Raw genomic sequence first — 20,335 nt, 5'->3', positions numbered from 1 at the left:
TCAGATTGGTTTTACATGCTCTTTTTATCTGTCAAATACTGTTATTTTTACCTGTGCAGTTGATTACATTTACCTGTTGATTACCTGTCAACAAGGCCCCTGTTTCAATGTGTCATTGTCCTTTACAGATAAGATGTTTGACGTGAGCCTCCAAGACTCCTTCATCTCGGGAAACAGCGGCCATGGTGTCGCCCTCGAGAACATGAGGAGTCTCGTCCACATCAACAGATCGAACCTGACCCGAAGTCACTTCGGGTCAGGCCTCAACGTGAAAGGGGGCGCCGGAGACGTCAATGTAACGTACTCGACCATAAGCAACAACCATGGCGACGGGGTCAACGTGACCTACGAAGGAGGCCTCCAAAATATAACCTGGAGTTCAATCAGAGACAACCAACTTCGCGGAGTGGCGATATGGTTCAACGAAAGCGGCCTGGAGTCCAACATAAGACACGAGACAGGCGTCGCTTATTCGTCGTTCAGTGGCAACCTAGATGTGGGTCTCAGGGTTGGGAATTTCTGCAAGGACTCCTTCGTGAACATCAGTGGGAACTCGTTCACCGAGGGTCACAGAGCTGCTCTGAAGATCGAATCGTGTTGGCTGAAAGACAGAGGGCAGCGCAAAGTGCAGATCGGTCAGAACCTGTTCAAGACGAACCTCCGCCTGGCGGTCGACATATCGCCGGCGGTGAACATGGACCTGAATCTGGAATACAACGAGTTTCACCAGAATGATCACGGCACCCTGATGATCTACAACAAAGACAAGATCGAGCTGCAGAGCTTGCCCTTCTCGGGGCGCATATTCAGGAATAACTTCAGGGACAACACGGGATGGTTTGTACTGAGGCTCTCGCTGTCGATTCTAGGTCTGGATCAGAACCTGCGAGTGGAGAAGAACACCATAAAGAACAACATCGTCAAAGAACTGTACAGCAACTTCCCATCGAGAAGCCGCTCCTCAGGCGTGCTGTGTATAGGGTCAGCTAACATTGTCATTTTCAGGAACCTGATTGATAACCCACTGTCGACCTACGAAATCAGCTCGCACACGACTGACCAGAGCAAGCCCATCAACGCGACTTACAACTGGCTGGGGAGCAAGTTCGAGAGAGAGATATTCGACCGCATACTTGACCGCAGGGACCGGTACAACCTGGCCCTGATCGTCTTCCACCCTTACCTGCTGGTCAGCAACAACGTGGACACTCCAGTCATCGAGCAAGGTCAGATGAGCGAGCCTGACTTCTTCAGCAGGGAGGACGACCACATCATAGGTGGCGAGGTGAATGGGGAGATCACCCTGACCGACGGCGTTTATACAGTCACTAGGGACATCTATGTCCATGGTACAGGCACCCTGACAATTGCCTTTGGCACGACCCTCGAGTTTGCCGAGGGTATGGGCATGATGGTGGCTGGCTTGCTGAGAACAGAGGGTTCAGGCAGTAATGCCGTTCGGTTTACCCTCCAAGGGACCACCGTGAAGGAGCAGGCTCTTCTGACGGCGCCTCTCTTCGGAGAGGATGAGCTGGTAATGACCAATCTGACGGCGCTGAATGGGACAGCATCGCAGGATGCCATGAACAAGACAGCTGAAGGTCCTACGATTCCTGTGAAGTTAGTAGGAGGTAGAGATGAGATGGAGGGAAGGCTTATGGTAAGTTGGCATCTTTGTAGAAGAAGCTTGTCATTTCTCATGTCTAGATAACCCTTGGATGTAATTTTAAGTTATTGGTTTTAGTATATACATTAAAGGGTCGTGGTGCCAGTTTGACATTTTGAACCAAGATGCAGTTTGGATGACAAAGTCTTGAAGGCTTTAGAACCAACATAAATACAAAACAAATACAGAGAAACATGACTGCATTTTCCACAGAAAGGTACAAATGATTTTGATTTAATAAGCTGATAAAATAAAACATACAGACAGCATTCTAAGAGGAGCCAACAACAAATTGTTTACCTCCTCTTTCCAGGTCTACAAAGATGGCGACTGGGGAACAGTCTGCAACCACGGCTGGAACCAGGACGCTGCCGCCATCGTCTGTCACCAAATGGGCTATGTCCTGAACCCCGAGGACTGGTACCTGGAACCAGGTGTGATGCCCCCAGACGGTCAGGATGCCAGGATTATCCTGAGGTTTGTTGATTGTGTATTTTTCAGATGGTTGTTGACTTCTGTCGTAGTGGTTTCCTATGTGGGACTGTTTGTTGTTTGTATAGACAGCTTTAATTAGAATTTTGAAAGATTTGAGTTTTTATTGTCTTCTAAGTATTAATCTCCTCACCACTTTGCTCGTCTCTAGATGTCTGCTTTCTAATCATTATTTTATTTGATGAAACTTATGTTTACAGTACCTGTCAAGTCTTGATCACTAGTAATCCCATTTTCTTTTATAGGTTGAATCTTACCATCATTATCATCCAATAGGAAGCTCGTTATTGATACCCACAATTTCTTGAAAAATATATTTTCCAGTATAAATTTCCAGAACCCTGACTTTTGATGAATTATCTTTCCAATATGATCTTTAAGCACCCGATAAAAAATGATTTTTCATATTAATTTTTCAGAACTCAGTTCAAAAACTTTATTTTCGCATTTTGATTCTTAAAGCAATCTAACTTTTTATCAATTTATTTTCCCAATTTGATGTTTCAGTACCCTCACTTTTTGATGAATTCATTTTCCCATTTTGGTTTTCCAGTAGCCTTTGAAAAAATATATTTTGCATATTGATTTCCTAGCACCCTTACTTTTTGATGAATTTACTTTCCCAACTGGATTTTCCAGCACCCTTTTTTCCAGCACCCTTACCTTTCCAAAACTTCATCTCCCCATTTTTCAATCCTCCAGCAACATCCAGTGTGACGAATTCGACACAGACATCACTCAGTGCAAGGGCGACGACGCTTGGGAACTGGAAAACTCCTGCACGCACGGGGAGGACGTCGGCATCCGCTGCTATCCTGGAACTTGGGCTGGAATACGCTTGGGCATGACCGCCCGCGAGAGTTATATTAAAGGAGTTATCATCGAGAAGGCTGGATTGCTGGATTATACCACGAGAGCCTTCAAACCCGGTGAGTGGTCGTGAGTTTGTGTCTGGAAGTTAAATTGCTGCTAAGGAGAGGTCTGGATTCTGGAATGTTGTTGACCAAGAACTTGGAACTGTTCAGTATAGATTGTTATTAAGTTTATGTAGGTCGTATTGAAGGCACTGGAATAGACGTTGCTGGAAATAATTTGGAATTATGGAATGACATATTTAGCTTGTTTTCACTGCTGGATTCTGGAATGCTGTTGACCAAGAACCTGGAAATGTTCTAGAGAATGTTATTGAATTTCTGTATGTCGTAGGGAAGGCGTAGTAAGAACAGCTCCTGGAAATAATCTGGAATTATGGAATGTCATATTTAGTTTATGTTCACGACTAGTTAGTTCACTTAATTTCAATATGAGTGCTTTTTTTGTGAAAACTAAATTGGTATACTGAAATCTCCGTAAGTTTACTTCCAAAGTAAGTTCTCTCTCTCTCTCTCTCTCTCTCTCTCTCTCTCTCTCTCTCTCTCTCTCTCTCTCTCTCTCTCTCTCTCAGTTCTGCAAATCACAAGGATTTTGTATTACATTCTCTCTCTCTCTCGTCGAAACTTTCGGGTTAAGTATTTTTATAATAATAATAATAATAATAATAATAATAATAATAATAATAATATAATAATAATAATAATAATAATAATAATAATAATAATAATAATAATAACAAATATTTTGCGTTTTTAACACTTGAACACTTGAACAAGCTTGAACATACAGTCACAAACATTAACAAACACCCACAACCTCCACCCTACATTATAAACACTCACAAACCATCCACAAACACTCACAAACATTCCCAAACACTTACAAACACTCACAAACGCTCCCAAACATTCACAAACACTTATAAACAGTCAGAGACACTCCCAAACATTCACAAACACTTATAAACGCTCACAAGCATTCACAGACACTTGTGAACACTCACAAACATTCACCAGCATGCACGAACACAAACATGCACAGTCATTCCCAAACATTCACCAACACATACAAACACTCACAAACATGTTCTAGCGCTCACAAACACCCACAAACATGCACAGTCATTCACAAACACACACAAACTTGAAAACAAGCAGTAAATCTTCCCTTTTCTCGTCCCGGGCAGCCCTACAAATCGACTACCACCACCACATCATCCAAGACATCTCCGTGAGGGACAACTCCCACGACGGAGTGGGCGTTCTGTACAGCAACCAGTACGCCATAGGGAACCCGGACGCCCGGATCTTCAAAGGCTGCTCCTTCACCAGGAACAAACGGCACGGCATCAGCCTCCGGCAGCTGGGTGTCAATATCACGGGTAGGATACTTGGAAGTCTGAAGGATTCATGTAGTCTGGAGTTTGAGACAGATTTCTTTATATTATTTTCAGTTTGATTTTTCTGGTTTACAAAAAATATTTTAGATAATTTTAGGATTATTTCTGATGTTTAAAAAATATTTGAGATCATTTTTATATTATTTGTAATGGTCTTGAAAAGAATTGAGATAATTTTTTTAGTATAATTTTTGAGAAATATTTGAGATAATTACCCTGATATTTTTTATCTGATTTCTTTTAATATTTGAGGTAATTTCTTTATATTTTTCTTAATGTTTTTGAGAAGATTTGAGATAATCTTGTTATACTGTTTTTAACATTCTTAAAAAGATTTGAGATAATTTCTTTATGATATTTTTGATATTCTTAAAAAGGTTTGGGATAATTTAAAAGATTTGAGATAATTTCTTTATGATATTTTTGATATTCTTAAAAAGGTTTGGGATAATTTTTTTGTAACATTTCTAATGTTCTTAAAAAGATTTGAGATAATTTTCTAAACCATGGAAGTGTCTTCAAGGGAAGGACTTCTCTCTCTCTCTCTCTCTCTCTCTCTCTCTCTCTCTCTCTCTCTCTCTCTCTCTCTCTCTCTCTCTCTCTCTTTTAAAAGAAACTAACATTGTGGTCATGCACATCTATGATAGGAGACTCTTTCTCTCTCTCTCTTTCTCTCTCTCTCTCTGGGAGACACAAAATAATAAAAGCATAGAGGTGTCCTTAGGGGAAAGAATATTCTCTCTCTCTCTCTCTCTCTCTCTCTCTCTCTCTCTCTCTCTCTCTCTCTCTCGCACCGAGTCATCATCACCACACTGATAAAAGAGTCTTTATCTCACCACCTTCCTCTTCTTCTTCTTCTTCTGCGCCTTCCTCAGGATCCAATCTGCAGCAGAACGGGGGCTCGGGGCTCCACTTCAACCCTTTCATCACCAGAGCCGAGCAGAGAGAGCTGACAGGTTGGCTGAAACTGAAACAGCAGGATTACATCGAGATCCCAGGTGAGTTTCAGTGCGGTTTCAGCGGAGGTCTCTGTTTCGTGTTGTTTTTGTTGTTGTTTTGTCGCTGGTGTTGTTGTTGTTGTTCTTCTTCTTCTTCTTCCTCAGTTTTAATGAGGAATAGGAATTTGGTCAAGACTGTGTAGGCCTAACCTATTTGTTCTTCACCTTCTTCCTTTTTCTATCCTCAGTGTTGTTGCTATTCTTCTTGCCGTTGTTCTTATATCCTTGTCGTTGTTGTTCCTCTTGTTGTTGTTCTTCTTCTTCCTCTCCCTTTTTCAGAGTAACAATCCGGTCACGACTCCGCACAGCCAAAATATACCCGTATATGGGCCTAATCACATTATGCCGTAACTGCGCCATTAATGACTTTATCAGCGAAACAACGCCGACTCTTTTCAAAGGCAGGAAAGAGAGAGAAAAAGCAGTTGTTTTTCTTCATGTTAATGCAATTGCATCACAGCGCAAAGCGAACCGAGCCGGGTAACTTAATGAGACCCGAATCGGGCGCTTTTCTCGGTTGGAATTTCCTCGTTGATGATATTAGGTCTAACATAATTTTAGCTCCGGGTTCAATTACCCCTTTGGTAATTGAGATTCCAGTCGGCTCTTGCTGGAACTTTAAGCCAAGTTCTTGCTGGAACTTTGAACCAAGTTCTTGCTGGAACTTGGAACCAAGTTCTTGCTGGAACTTTAAGCCAAGTTCTTGCTGGAACTTGGAACCAAGTTCTTGCTGGAACTTGGGACCAACTTCTTGCTGGAACATGGAACCAACTTCTTGCCGGAACTTGGAACCGAGTTCTTGCTGGAACATGGAAGGAAGTTCTTGCTGGAACTTGGAACCAAGTTCTTGCTGGAACTTGGAACCAAGTTCTTGCTGGAACTTGGAACCAAGTTCTTGCTGGAACTTGGAACCAAGTTCTTGCTGGAACTTTAAGCCAAGTTCTTGCTGGAACTTGAAACCAAGTTCTTGCTGGAACTTGAAACCAAGTTCTTGCTGGAACTTGAAACCAAGTTCTTGCTGGAACTTTGAACCAAGTTCTTGCTGGAACTTGGAACCAGATTCTTGCTATTGGAACTTGAAACCAAGTTCTTGCTGGAACTTTAAACCAAGTGTTGTCTCAACTTAAGAAGGTAAATCTACTATTATAAGAAGTCAATAAAAATGAAATATTTTTTACCACTTCGTTTTACGTATAAAGTATATTTTTATAGATATACTTAGGTAAATAAAAATAGATTTACTGAAATTACTTAAAGTAATTTCTGTCTAAATTTAGAAAGTAAATTCGTATTTTTCCTAGTTGATGGCGGCTTCCCCAAGGGGGGTTTTCGGGAGTCGTTATCTAGGAATAATATTTCTTGGGGGTCGTTATCTTCATGATATTTACAGTCTTTTGTTTGTGTTTTTACGGTAATCCCATTTACGGGGTCACTATCTTGGAAAGATCCAATATACTCATGTAAATAAAAGTAAAATGTACTTAGATTTTGTTTCAAGTAAGTGCTGTCTCAACTGAGAAGGTAGATATACTGTTGTAAGTTCTCAATAAAGTACCATATCCTTTATACACCTTCATTTCAATTATAAATATACCTCTGCTGATATACTTAAACAAATAAAAGCAAATTTACTTATTTTTTTTTAAAGTGAGTATTGTCCCAACTTAGAAGATAAATCTATCATTATAAGTTTTCTTTTAAAAATTATATTTTTACACCTTGATTTTATTACTTATAATAAAAGTATATACACTTTTGTTGGAATACTTATATAAATAAAATTAAATTTACTGAACTCTGTATAAAGTGAGATCATTCTACTATTATAAATTCAGAAAAAGTAATTATAATATTCTTTATGCCTTCGTTTTACTTATAAAATATATTTTTATTGATATACTTATGTAAATAAAAGTAAATTTACTGAACTATTTAGAGGGAGATAGATCCATTATTGAAAGTTCGAGAATAACTATATGATCTTTACACTTCTATTCCTAAGATTTTACAATTCCAAATCCCTAATCACTCCATTTGTGACGCCAGTTTTAGTATACTTTAAATCGATCAGTCACTCAGCTCCACCCTCGAAGGAATGGGAATCCTCTGACTCACTACCCAAATCCTTTGCAGGATCCCCGAAGGAGATTCAGCTGACCATCAATGTTCCTAAGGTCTTCATCACGAAGACTTTGAGAGGAGAAGAGAAACAAGTCACTGTTCACATTTCGGTAAGGATTTTTTTTTCGTAAGCAGGATTACTTAAGAATGTATGGACGGATTTTCACGACATTTTGACCAGAGGTGGTCCTTGTTGTTGGCAATATGTGGTTAAAATTTGGGAGAGATTGGAGGGTAACTTTTGAAGATATAGGCACATTTTGGTGATTTTTTTGCAGATAACTCGAGAATTTACATACGGATTTTCAAGAACCTTTGACCAGAGGTGGTTCTTATTGTTGGCAATATGTGGTTAAAATTTGGGAGAGATTGGGGTGTAACTTTTGAAGATAAGAGCACATTTCAATAAGTTTTTTGTAAGTAGGATAGCTCAAGAACGTACGTACGGATTTTCACGAAATTTTGACCAAAGGTGGCCCTTATCTTTGGCAACAAGTGGTTAAAATTTAGGAGAGATTAGAGTGTAACTTTTGAGGAGATGGGCACATTTCGGTAAGAATTTGTTTGCGCTGTTTGTTAGCAGATGGCTCAAGAACGTACGTATGGATTCTTACAAAATTTTGACCAAGAATTTCTTTTTATTTTATAGAACTCAGAGATACAATTCATAAATTGGTAAATTTTATGAACATTAATTTGTACTGATTACTTTTTTTGCCATTTTTTTCTAGAGTTTTAAAATCAATGACCTTTGTTTTAGAATCGATGACTTTAGTTTTAGAGACCAATGATCTTTGTTTTAGAACCATTGACCTTTGTTTTAGAATCAGTGACTTTTTTTTTTAGAATCCATGACCTTTGTTTTAGAACCAGTGACTTTTGTTTTAGAATCAATGACCTTTGTTTTAGAATCAATGACCTAAGCTTTACTTCGAGAGCAGTGACCTCAGTTCCCACAATAGTAGGTCAGTGGGGCCACAGACACAAAAAAACGTGAATTTCGTATGTCCCACAGAGCACCGGGAATGCATACTCCCAATTCCTAATTCTTAATTGCTCATTCCAAATTCCTAATTCCTAATCCTTTTATTTCGTGGGACAGCGTGTGTGTCTGTATGCGTGTGTGTGTGTAAATGATGATAGTGGTCCTCGTTGTTGCATTATAAAAAGTAATAAAAGGTTGAATTAGGTCAGAAATGTCAAATTAGGTAAAAAAAAAAAAAAAAGGTCAAATTAGGTCACAAGAGGTCAAATCAGGTAAAAAGGTCAAATTAGGTCAAGAAAAATCAAATTAGGTCAGAAAAGGTCAGATTAGTAAAAAGGTGAAATTAGGTAAAAAAAAAAGGTCAAATTATGTATAAAAAAAGTCAAATTAGGTCAAAAAAGGTCAAAATAGGTCAGATAAGGTCAAATTAGATTAAAAAAGTCAAATTAGGTTAAAAAGGGTCAAATTGGGTCAGAAAGGTCAAATTAGGCCAAAAAGGGCCAAATTAGGTAAAAAAATAAGTAAAACTAGGCCAAAAAAGGTCAAATTAGGTCTGCCGACAAAAGCATGTTTGATGTCAGGGCAAATTAACTTCAGCATCATAACCGTTTTTGATAGCTCTGAATAATTCATTCCGGCCGGGTCACTTGCAAATGGGATTAACTGTTTGCTTTCTTTTCTTTTTATTTTATTTTTTATTGCCATGACCTACTTAATCTCTTTCCTCTTTACCACGTTATTCGATTTGAGGGTTTAATTATGTTTTATTTTCTTTTCTTTCTTTGTTATATTAAATCTTCATCTGAAAATCCTTATGATCAGCCTGAGAGAGAGAGAGAGAGAGAGAGAGAGAGAGAGACTCATCTAGTCAGACAGACAGAGAGGGACTGAAATAGAGAGAGAGAGAGAGAGAGAGAGAGAGAGAGAGTATAAAACCTGATACTAGAAAATTCTGGTCAATCTTTCTGGTATTTTAATAAATCACATAATGATTTCCACCTCATGATAGCTAAGTTCTCTTAAATATATCCCCCCCTTTTCGTATGTCATTATTCAATTTTCTCCTTATTCCTAAAGATTCCAGATGCCCAAAACAGGCATCCCACACTCTGGCGTAAGGGTGTCTAATCCTATACCAATCACCTTACCATATCCTAGGCTTCTACCTTATAATTCCTATGAGGAGATTGGGAATCCGAGAGTCATTTAACCGAAACTTTTAATTAAATTTTCCCTTCCAGACTTCACACTCGAATGTCATTGGGATGCAGCTGATGAATCCCATTGCTCCGGACAGTACGGAGCAGATTACTATTTATGATTATCAGGAAATAATTCAGAGTAAGGTAAGTTTTTTTTTAATTATGTTTGCCTCTGTTATGGGTTAGAGTGTTTTACATATGCATATATGGAAGTGTATATATATATATATATATATATATATATATATATATATATATATATATATATAATATATATATATATATATATATATATATATATATATATATATATATATATATATATATATATATATATATATATATATATATATATATATATATATATATATATATATATATATATATATATATATATATATATATATATATATATATATATATATCTTGCACATACAAGGAATCACACAGGACCTGACACAAACAAACAGACAAACAAACAATCACAAACAAAAAACTATTTATATTTCTACAATCACACTTGACGATGGCTTCAAAAATAAGTCAAAACCGGTCAGGACCTAAAACCAATCTTATGATATTTATAATTACCTGTGATTCTGAGATATATATATATATATATATATGTACGTATATATAAATTTCTTGTCTTTTTTTGCGTCGTTTTCCAGGACATCCGTCGCTGGAACGTCAGGAGCGACCAAGTGGCGTTTCCGACGACTTCGAACAGCTACGCCATAACCATCGAGTACAATTCGGGTCCTTATGCCTCGGTGACGTCATCATTATTCTCACTGCCATTGATCGTAACTTCTCCTCTCTCTCTCTATCCTTCTCTCTCTCTCTCTCTCTCTCTCACTCTCTCTCTCTCTCTCTCTCTCTCTCTCTCTCTGGGGTTTTCCTTCTGACTGTAGCAAGATTGATGAAGTGATGACATTATTTTTAATTACAGTATATATATATATATATATATATATATATATATATATATATATATATATATATATATATATATATATATGTATATATTTATTTAATACCAGGACCCTGTTTAAATGGGATGTGATCTATCGAGATTTTTTATTCAAAAAATGTTGCAGACTTTCAAGGACTTATCTGTCCTCATCATCTGGTAGCCGTGAAAATTCTGTTGTTATTATTTATATATTTGACAGGATAGTTGTGCAAGTGATAATATATATTATATATATATGCATATATATGTATATAAATAAAATATATATATATGTATATACAAAATGATAATTTTTTACCATTTTTATGCTTTTATTATGTATATAGATATATTCTTTACTCACTTGCATCTCCAAATGTCTATGTATATGGCTTATACTGAAATAAAATTTATTATTATTATTATACTATTATTATTATTATTATTTTTTTTTACTATTATTATCCTATCTTCCAGGGAGAGACATCGCCCAAGCAGGGGACATGAGGAACTTCCGGGCCAAGTGGCCCATGGTGTACATAGAGAACACGAGGATCCACGAAAATGACATTGGGATATCCACCTTGCACTACAACAGGTGAGGGAATTTATTTGTGTTGAAACATTTCTCCTTGTATTTCAATATTTACTCCCATTTATATCTATCTATTTATTAATTCGTTAATTTATTTGATCTCTTCTTTCTATTTTTACTATTACCTTCTGTTGCTTCTTTCAAATGAACACCATGATATTATTTGGAAGGTTGAGTTTTAAGGCAGGGGCCTCTGTGGTGGGCTTGTTCCATATGAGTAGATCACCTTGTGAATAATAATAATAATAATAATAATAATAATAATACACACAATACATTTCAAGTCAGTGACTTGGGGGATTGTCCATATGAAAATGGTTCATATTGTGAATAATGATAATAATAATAATAATAATAATAATAATAATAATAATAATAATAATAATAATAATAATAATAATAATAATAATTTCAAGTCAGTGACACCTGGGGGATTGTTCCATATGAAAATGGTTCATATTGTGAATAATAATAATAATAATGATAATAATAATAATAATAATAATAATAATAATAATAATAATAATAATAATAATAATAATAATAATAATAATAATTTCAAGTCACTGACTCCTGTGGGTTCTTCCCTTATGAATAGGGGGTCAGTGACCTCTGGGGGATTGTTCCATATGAAAATGGTTCATATTGTGAATAATAATAATCACCTTAATAATAATAATAATAATAATCACTGACTCCTGACTCTGGGGTTCTTCCATATGAAAATGGTTCATCTAATGAATAATAATAATAATAATAATAATAATAATAATCCTTCTTCCACCAGATACTTCACAGACGACGGCGATCATCTCTTGCGTTGTTCCAACGAGAGCGTCATGCTGGTGAACTCTCACGTCGTGAACAACCAGAACCAGGCCATGTACACTCTGTCCCCCTTCCGGGTCAGGCTGGACAACGACGACATAGGAGAGGTCACCTTCATGTTCAACGGCACGACGATTTCGGGCAACGGCCGCGGGATCGATCAGTATAGCTGGTAAGGTTCAATTTTGTTTTATTTTAGTTTTCTGAGAAGAAAACTATCCTGCCGGCTTTGTCTGTCCGTCTGGACTTTATTCCGTGCGCCCTCAGATCTTAGAAACTACTGAGGCTAGAGGGCTGCAAATTGGTATGTTGGTCATCCACCCTCCAATCATCATACATACCAGATTGCAGCCCTCTAGCCTCAGTAGTTTTTATTTGATTTAAGATTAAAGTTAGCCATAACTCGTGCGTCTGGCAACGATACAGGCCAGGCCATCATCGGTCCGTTGTTAGGAGTATCATAGGTCATGGCTCATACAGATATAGAGACCACCGAAAGATAGACCTATTTTCGGTGGCCTTGTTATACGCTGTAGGGGCTGTAGAGGGTTCGATTATACCAAGAAACTTCGCCGCATTTTTTGTACTTCTGTTTATGTTATGGATTGGTGAGAATGACTGAATGTTGCAGCCCAGTTCTGCAGAGAGTTTTTTGGCGAGCCAGATTGCTGACGTCCCGGGGATATGTGGCACCTGGATGATGATGATGATGATGTATATGATTTCTGTTCTGTTTCTAAGAAATGATTTCTTTTGTCCTGATGGATTTCAGATATAAATTAATTTTATTTTATCTACTTATTTATTAATTCATCCTTTTGCCAGTAACCTATCTCTTCGTTATTTCATTTAATTTTTATGTATTATATATGTGCGATTTCTGTTCTGTTTTTGAATATAACTTATACTGGTCTGGCAAAGAAAATATACGGCTTAGTGGATGCCTAGAATTTATTAGTTTTTATATATTTATTAATTAATTTTTTAAATTTATCTATTCTTATTTTTTATACAGCTCCCTGTTCTGTTTTTTGGAAATAATAATTGTCAGAATGGGGAAGAGTATATCAACTGCTTGAATGTCATATATAAAATATTTATATTTTATCTTTTATTTATTAATCTTTTTCCTCTTTTTAATAACATATCTTCCTCTGTGTTTCGTGCTCTTTGCAACTTCTTTTCCAACGAACATCATATTCTTTTGTGGAAGCTTGAATTTGTCATATGTGATGGGCTTGTTCATATGAATAGGTTCATCTTCTGAGTAATAATAATAATAATAATAATAATAATATCTATTGCATCCGAGGTATTTTGGTGTTGGAAATAATCTATCACTTGTTAAAATGTCTAAAATATCTTTTGCAGGGACGTCCGCGAATCCGAACAACTTATTCCACTGGGTGTTCGAGGACATCATTATGGAGAACAACGGTGGAGGCGGAATAACGCTGATGTTGCCATATGTCTGGCAATACAACGAAAACTTCACTCACACGGTCTACGTCAACGCCTCGACTTTCCTGAACAACGCCGAGTTCCAGTTCAAGATCGACGGGTACTTCGCTCGTTTCAACATGACCTACTCGAGGTTTGAGGACAACACCTGCTTCAAGGGCCTCCTGTCAGTTCGCGGGATGGAGAAGGAGATGTTTATATACGAGAACAGCATTCTCTCGAACATGGGCTCCTACATGGTCGAGTTCAACACTGACAGCCAGAGTAACATCCTGGGGTCCGTCAGGGCCTACTTCGAGAGCAACAAAGTCCAAGGGAACAGACACACGATGCAGCTAAAAAGCAGCGCCTCTCGCGCCCACCAGCCCGCCAGTTACACCATCGGGGTGCGAGGCCTCCAGAAGGTCAACATCACCCACAACCTCTTCGGCTCCAACGAGATGGACTATGAGCTCTTGGCGGGGGTCTTCACCAGCAGGATCAACAACTACCTGAACGTCGAAGCCAACTGGTGGGGCTCCCGGGAGCCGGACGTCATCGAGGAGAGAATATTCGACTTCGACGACTGGAATAACTTCGCCCTGGCCGACTACCTCCCTTACCTCATCGAGGACAGCTTCAACGCTCAGGTGTCCTCCATAGGCTCGTCTAGGATGGAGACGAACAAGATGGACCTGAAGGGGCTCGGAGGGCGCCTTCTGGAAGACCTCACCCTCCAGAAGAGAGATGAACCCTACCTGGTCAAGTCGGACCTAACGGTTATGCCTGGGGTGAATTTGAAAATCGAAGCTGGGGTAGTCCTCGAGTTCTTCCCGAGTGTGGGCATGCTGGTCCTCGGGCGTCTTGAGGCCATAGGGCGCAGGAATGAGAAGATTATCATGAAGCCTGTGGACACCTCAGTGGCTACTCACTATCGAGTGGGACGACAGACGAAGTCATCACTTGAAGCTGTGCGGCTTTGCGTCGAGGGCGACTGTGAGGGAAGGAGGTACGTCATTTTGTGGCCCTAACTAAACATCTGTTTAATATGTTGTCTAATTACTTTTTACTTAAGCATTGCATTCCATTCCATTACAACAATCTTCCAGGGATGGAGTTGCCTTTGGCCTAAATTTTTTATATTCCATTCCATTCCATTCCATTCCATTCCATTCCATTCCAGGGACGGGTTCTTGGACATCTTTAACGGCACCACCAAGCAGTGGGTGCCAATCTGCGACGACCGCTTCTCCGAGAGGAACGCCGAGGTTGTGTGCCACCAGCTGGGGTACAACAAGGTCAACGTCTTCCTGGGGCGCAACAAGAGGATCGAGATGTTCCCGAATGCCCTCATCCGGGTTCGGTCTTGGCCTGATCCTATACAGTGTGATGGTGGGTACTGTTTTTTCATGCTTTTGTTTAATTTGACCTCTGTGGCTGTCTGTCTGTTTGGGTCAAAACTTGCAACTCAATTTTCGACCTGTTCCCTCCATCCTATGGACTTGAAATTTTGCATGGTTACTCAACCCCGGTGACATTACAACCTTACATGATCAGTAGGTCAGCAGTGACCTCTAGTGACCCTACAGTGACCTCAGCCAATATCTCAGGTGGTTCGTCCACGAATCAGAATCTGTTTTATGTGTGTGTGTGTATTTACTTTTATATTCAGCTATACCTATCTTGTCCCAAATCCAATTTACAGTCTTTACAATATGAAAACTTACCTTTCAAATGAATGCTCATTTCAACATGTGTGTGTGTGTATGTATGTTTTAACATCAGTATACATTTATACCTCTCTTGGACCAAATCCGCTTAAAGGCTTCATAACACGCAAACTTATTAAGTAAATGCCCATTTCAGTATGTGTGTGAAGTCATGTGTATGTGTGTATTACCATCTGTACTCATTTGTACTCCTCTTGCCCCAAGTCCGCTCATAGACTTCACAATATCTAAACTTACTTATTAAGCAAATAACCATTTCAGCTCATTCAGTACGAATATGCCCACATTCCGAATACCTATAAAAATAATAATAATAATAATAATAATAGTACATTCACTCCCTTACAAACCCTCTTAAATAATTCTCGACGTCTCTTCATCTGCATATCCATTACGCAACTCTTGCACACCCGCCGTCATTCAGTACATTACAGGGGCGGGCAATTACCTCTCTGTAATTTCCCTCTGTAATTTCATTCATTGGTCGTTATCGTTACGGAAGAAATTTCGGGAAGCGAATATAACGCTGGGAATGAAGTGTCGTTATAATTACGGTAGTGTATAAACTTGTCGCCAACGTCCCCGCATTAAGTTAAATGGCTCGGCGTTTGCCCCAGAGAACGGCGGAATTGTCGGCTGTTGTCGGTCTCTTTGTAGATCTTAAAAAATAAATTGGGTAATTTTTCTTATATCGTAAGTTAAAGCCGCCACTAACGATCGGTTATAGCTGCGCAGTTATGCCTGCACAGTCGGCCTGTGCAGGCGAAACTGGACGTAAGTGGCGGCCTTTACTGTTTGAAATATGTTGTGTTTTCCAAAGCCTAAAGTATTAATTAATCTTGTGTTTCACAACCTAAAGTTATAGAGGGAGAGTTGCCATGAATTCACTCAGTATTTTTCAGTTCGTCGATACAACGATTTCTGAATATTTCGCAAAATTATTCTGCCCTTTTTATCTGAAATAGACGCTTTGCTTTAAATCAGTTCTATCATTTTTCTTGTAAGGCGTTTTGTAAGGTTAGGTTTGAAATCAGTAGTGTTTTTCAAGACCAGAAGTTACAATCAGTCTTATGTTTCACAACCAAAAGGTTGTAAAAAAGCAGTATCAGAAAATTTACCGATTGTTTTCAGGTCATAGGTATCATGGTTTGTGAATATTCCATTGAATATCTCTGCTCGTTTTAATCTACAATGCGAAACTGCTTTAAATTCTTTGAGAATTTAAGAAGAATAAGAAATTTAGTAAGATATATTGCTTCTATGCAGCGTTTAATTTCCATACTACACAGAATTGGAAAAAAAAACAAAAGAAGAATATACAAATCTTATTGACAGATGGCAGTTGAAAGTGGGGATCACACCACCATACGTTTTAATAAAAGCATCGGACCTGCCCTAGCTAGCACTTTCCTGTGTCGTAATTACGGGAAAGAACTTGTTCACGGCTTCTCTGTTCTAAAAGTTCGCATGCAGCAGAGATAAACTTGAAACCAAGTTTCCGTTTGACTTTATATTCAATTTGCAAGCGAAGGGGTTCGACTTGGTAGCACCTTCTCCCGATCCTTGTAGATGGCCTCGACTTGGGCTCCAGAAACTCCCCAATACCTCACAATCCTTCGCTCCTCCTCGATTCTGTGTCGTCCCAGTATTGGACGGGATACTAAAACGAACTTGTCCGGACGGTGATCTACCTTCCTGTCTTGCTAATGCTATAACCTGTCTCGTTTTGTCTCCTTTCCGTCGTACAGGTAGCGAAGCCGGACTAGACGAGTGCAACGTTCGGATGAATGGACAGATATATGACCACAGGTACGAGTGTGCTTGGAATGGCGACTTTGTTTACATCTCCTGCGGTGATCTCAGCCTTGAGAAGGATGATCAGGAATACTGGGTATATATAAGGTGATATATATATATATATGTATGTATGTAAGTCTCTCTCTCTCTCTATCTCTCTCTCTTTGACGCTATATATATATTTTATTCATTTTGCACTGATAGATATGTAGTATATACTGGGGAGCCATAAGATGAGATGTATTTTTTATAAATCTCTCTCTCTCTCTCTCTCTCCCCTCTTCTGTACACTGCATTCTGTCTATTATATATATATATATATATATATATATATATATATATATATATATATATATATATATATATATATACATAATATTCTTGAATATCAGTCACACTTATTATGACTCACAACTCACTGTCTTAAAAGTCACAGTGATAATGACTCACGACTCATATAAGTCGCAAAGATTAGGTTAGCCATGAGTCACTATCGTATCATTATGAGTGACTCATTGTCTGAAAAAGTATGGCATTGACTCTCGTCTCATTGACTCACGTCTCATTGAATCAAAGACTCACTGACTCATTGAATCAAAGACTCACTGACTCATTGAATCAAAGGCTCACTGACTCTTGAATAAAGACTCATCGAGTGATTGAATAAAGGACTCACTGGCTCATTGACTCACAGACTCACTGACTTAGACTCACCTACTCATTGACTCAGACTCACTGACTCATTGATTCACAGACTCACTGACTCATTGACTAACAGACTCACCAACTCAGTGACTCACAGAGTCATCGACTCATTAACTCGTTGACCACAGGCTAACATTGACTCACAGATTCGTTGACTCACCGACTCATTGACTCACAGGCACACAGACTCATTGACTCACAGACTCACCAACTCTGACTCACAGACTCATCCACTCATTGACTCATCGACTCATCGACTCACAGACTCACCAACTCAGTGACTCATCGACGCACAGACTCATTGACTTACAGCCTCTCCAAGCTTAGTGACTCATCGACTCACAAACTCATTGACTCACTGACTCACCCACTGACTCACCGTCTCCTTCCCGCCCTCAGGTTCTCCATCCACAAATTCGAGCACCTGGACGTCTACAACCGCATCCACGACCCGAACAGCCCGACGCACGACCACGCCCACCCCTTCGTCCACGGCGCCACGACTTTCTCCGCCTACCGGTCGATCCTGGAGTGGGTGGAGGTGAGGGGCGCGGGCATCCTGCACAACGACAAGTCCCCGGCCATCATGTCCTTCCACGAGACGCCCGCCCTCAGGGGCGTCACCGTCAAGGATTCCGCCCATGACGGCGTCACCATTGTGTCGGCTACGGACGCCTTCGATATGCTCTACAACACGTGAGTGTCTCAGGGTTGGAGAGAGAGAGAGAGAGAGAGAGAGAGAGAGAGAGAGAGAGAGAGAGATTGTTTGTGTATGTGTGAAGAGAGAGAGAGAAAGAGAGAGAGTAAGAGATTGTGTCTGTGTATGTGTGAGAGAGGAGAGATAGGGAGAGAGAGTGTGTGAGAGTGTGTGTGAGAGAGAGAGAGAGGGAGAGAGAGAGAGATTGTGTGTGTGTGCGTGTGTGTGTGTGTGTGTGTGTGTGTGAGAGAGAGAGAGAGAGAGAGAGAGAGAGAGAGAGAGATGAGACTGTGAATAAGAGTAAAAATGTTATCTCACACAATATGAAGATTCCTGAGAGAGAGAGAGAGAGAGAGAGAGAGAGAGAGAGAGAGAGAGAGAGAGACTCAAGACTCTAGTGAAAATCTCGAGTCTAGAGAGAGAGAAAGACTCACCCATCCCACCACCCCCAACCAGACTCACCCATCCCATTACTCCCCCTCCCACAGCTTCCAAAACAACCTGGGCTTCGGAGTCTCCCTGATGGGGCTGACGGGGGAGACTCGCGAGTCGGAGGAGTCGTCCTTCTTCCCCCTGACTCACCTGAGACTGCCCTACCACATGTTCGGCATGATCGACATTTGCGACTCGACCAAGGAGCTGGTCATCGAGGAGAGGGTCATTCTCTACTACAAGTACGACAACAGACCCGTCGACTGCGTCAAGATATTCTCGTCGGTGTTCGACGTCAAGAATTTCGGGTTCAGGTGAGGGTGTGCACCTGTAGGATAGACACCTGTTCATATGTATATAAGTATCATGCGCACACCTGTGTATTTGTGTATTCTGTGTGCATATGTATACCTGTTTGTAAGTATGTTTACAGTATATATATATATATATATATATATATATATATATATATATATATATATATATATATACATATATAATTTAAATTTTTCAGCTGAAACTCTTCGAAAATATAAGTATTTTCGATGGCAAGATTTAATCATTATTAGTAGATTAACTCTAATAACAGCAACTCATACTCTCTCTCTCTCTCTCTCTCTCTCTAACAATCAGAGTGATTCTCTAAAGTTGCCAAGTAAAATTTATCAAAGCATAAAACTATTATTGTAATCTTGAAACATGGTATAACTGTCATTTCTACTGATAGTAATACTACCATAAGCATGGTATTTTGACTTAGATTACTTGATAATAAGATATATTATTATCTCGTGGTTATCTGAACCTTCGACCTGTAAAACAACAGCCCAGTGTTGTATCTATGACGGCAAAGTTATAGATAGAAATAACAATCGTAAAAGTTGTAGATGAAAGCTGATAAAACTGCGACAATTAAATCTACCATTTTCCAAACAGACTCCTGCAATTCAACCTGTACAACTCGACCGAGGATCCTATGCTGCCCGACAGGATAGTCCTCTACGACGGAGACGTCTACAACCAGACGACCCAGGTCCTGTCGGAGATCCACATGAACAGCGGCAACCACATGAGGTTCTTCAAGACCGTAGGAACGCGGCTGAGCATCGAGTTGCACGCGACCGGAGCCTCCGGGGACATGGGATTCACTGCCGAGATCGTCACCTTGCCTATTTCTGATCTGGGAATCAGTGAGTGTTTTTTGGGAGAGCGGATTTGGGGGTTTTTGTGAGGGGATTTGGGGTTTTTGGGGGATTTGGGGTTCTTGGGAGGATTTTGGGTTTTGTGAGGGATTTTGGGGGTTTTGGGAGGGGATTTGGTTTTTTTTGGGAGGGAATTTGGGGGTTTTGGTGAGGGAATTTGGGTTTTTTTTGGGGAATTTGGGTTTTTTGTGAGGGAATTAGGGGTTTTGTGAGGGACT

The 20,335-nt window shown here is 39.4% G+C and overlaps 1 protein-coding gene across 1 annotated transcript in view; it reads left to right on the top strand.

Moving 5' to 3' along the window:
• bark (protein bark beetle) overlaps positions 1-20,335 on the top strand; it is a 140,751-nt gene that overhangs the window by 88,845 nt on the left and 31,571 nt on the right. Inside the window, 18 exon segments of the mRNA XM_067106238.1 lie at positions 129-1,660; positions 1,980-2,143; positions 2,861-3,087; positions 4,218-4,412; positions 5,306-5,428; positions 7,562-7,659; positions 9,776-9,880; positions 10,408-10,501; positions 10,504-10,542; positions 11,169-11,289; positions 12,074-12,286; positions 13,486-13,501; positions 13,503-14,563; positions 14,738-14,946; positions 17,033-17,186; positions 18,186-18,482; positions 18,972-19,229; positions 19,852-20,105. Of these exon segments, the coding sequence (XP_066962339.1) occupies positions 129-1,660; positions 1,980-2,143; positions 2,861-3,087; positions 4,218-4,412; positions 5,306-5,428; positions 7,562-7,659; positions 9,776-9,880; positions 10,408-10,501; positions 10,504-10,542; positions 11,169-11,289; positions 12,074-12,286; positions 13,486-13,501; positions 13,503-14,563; positions 14,738-14,946; positions 17,033-17,186; positions 18,186-18,482; positions 18,972-19,229; positions 19,852-20,105 (5,160 nt within the window).

This window comes from Macrobrachium rosenbergii, chromosome 7 (genome assembly GCF_040412425.1).
Source record: "Macrobrachium rosenbergii isolate ZJJX-2024 chromosome 7, ASM4041242v1, whole genome shotgun sequence".
Lineage (NCBI taxonomy): Eukaryota > Metazoa > Arthropoda > Malacostraca > Decapoda > Palaemonidae > Macrobrachium > Macrobrachium rosenbergii.
The sequence above is the reverse complement of the archived record's forward strand: the minus strand, read 5'-3'. Positions and strand labels throughout refer to the sequence as shown.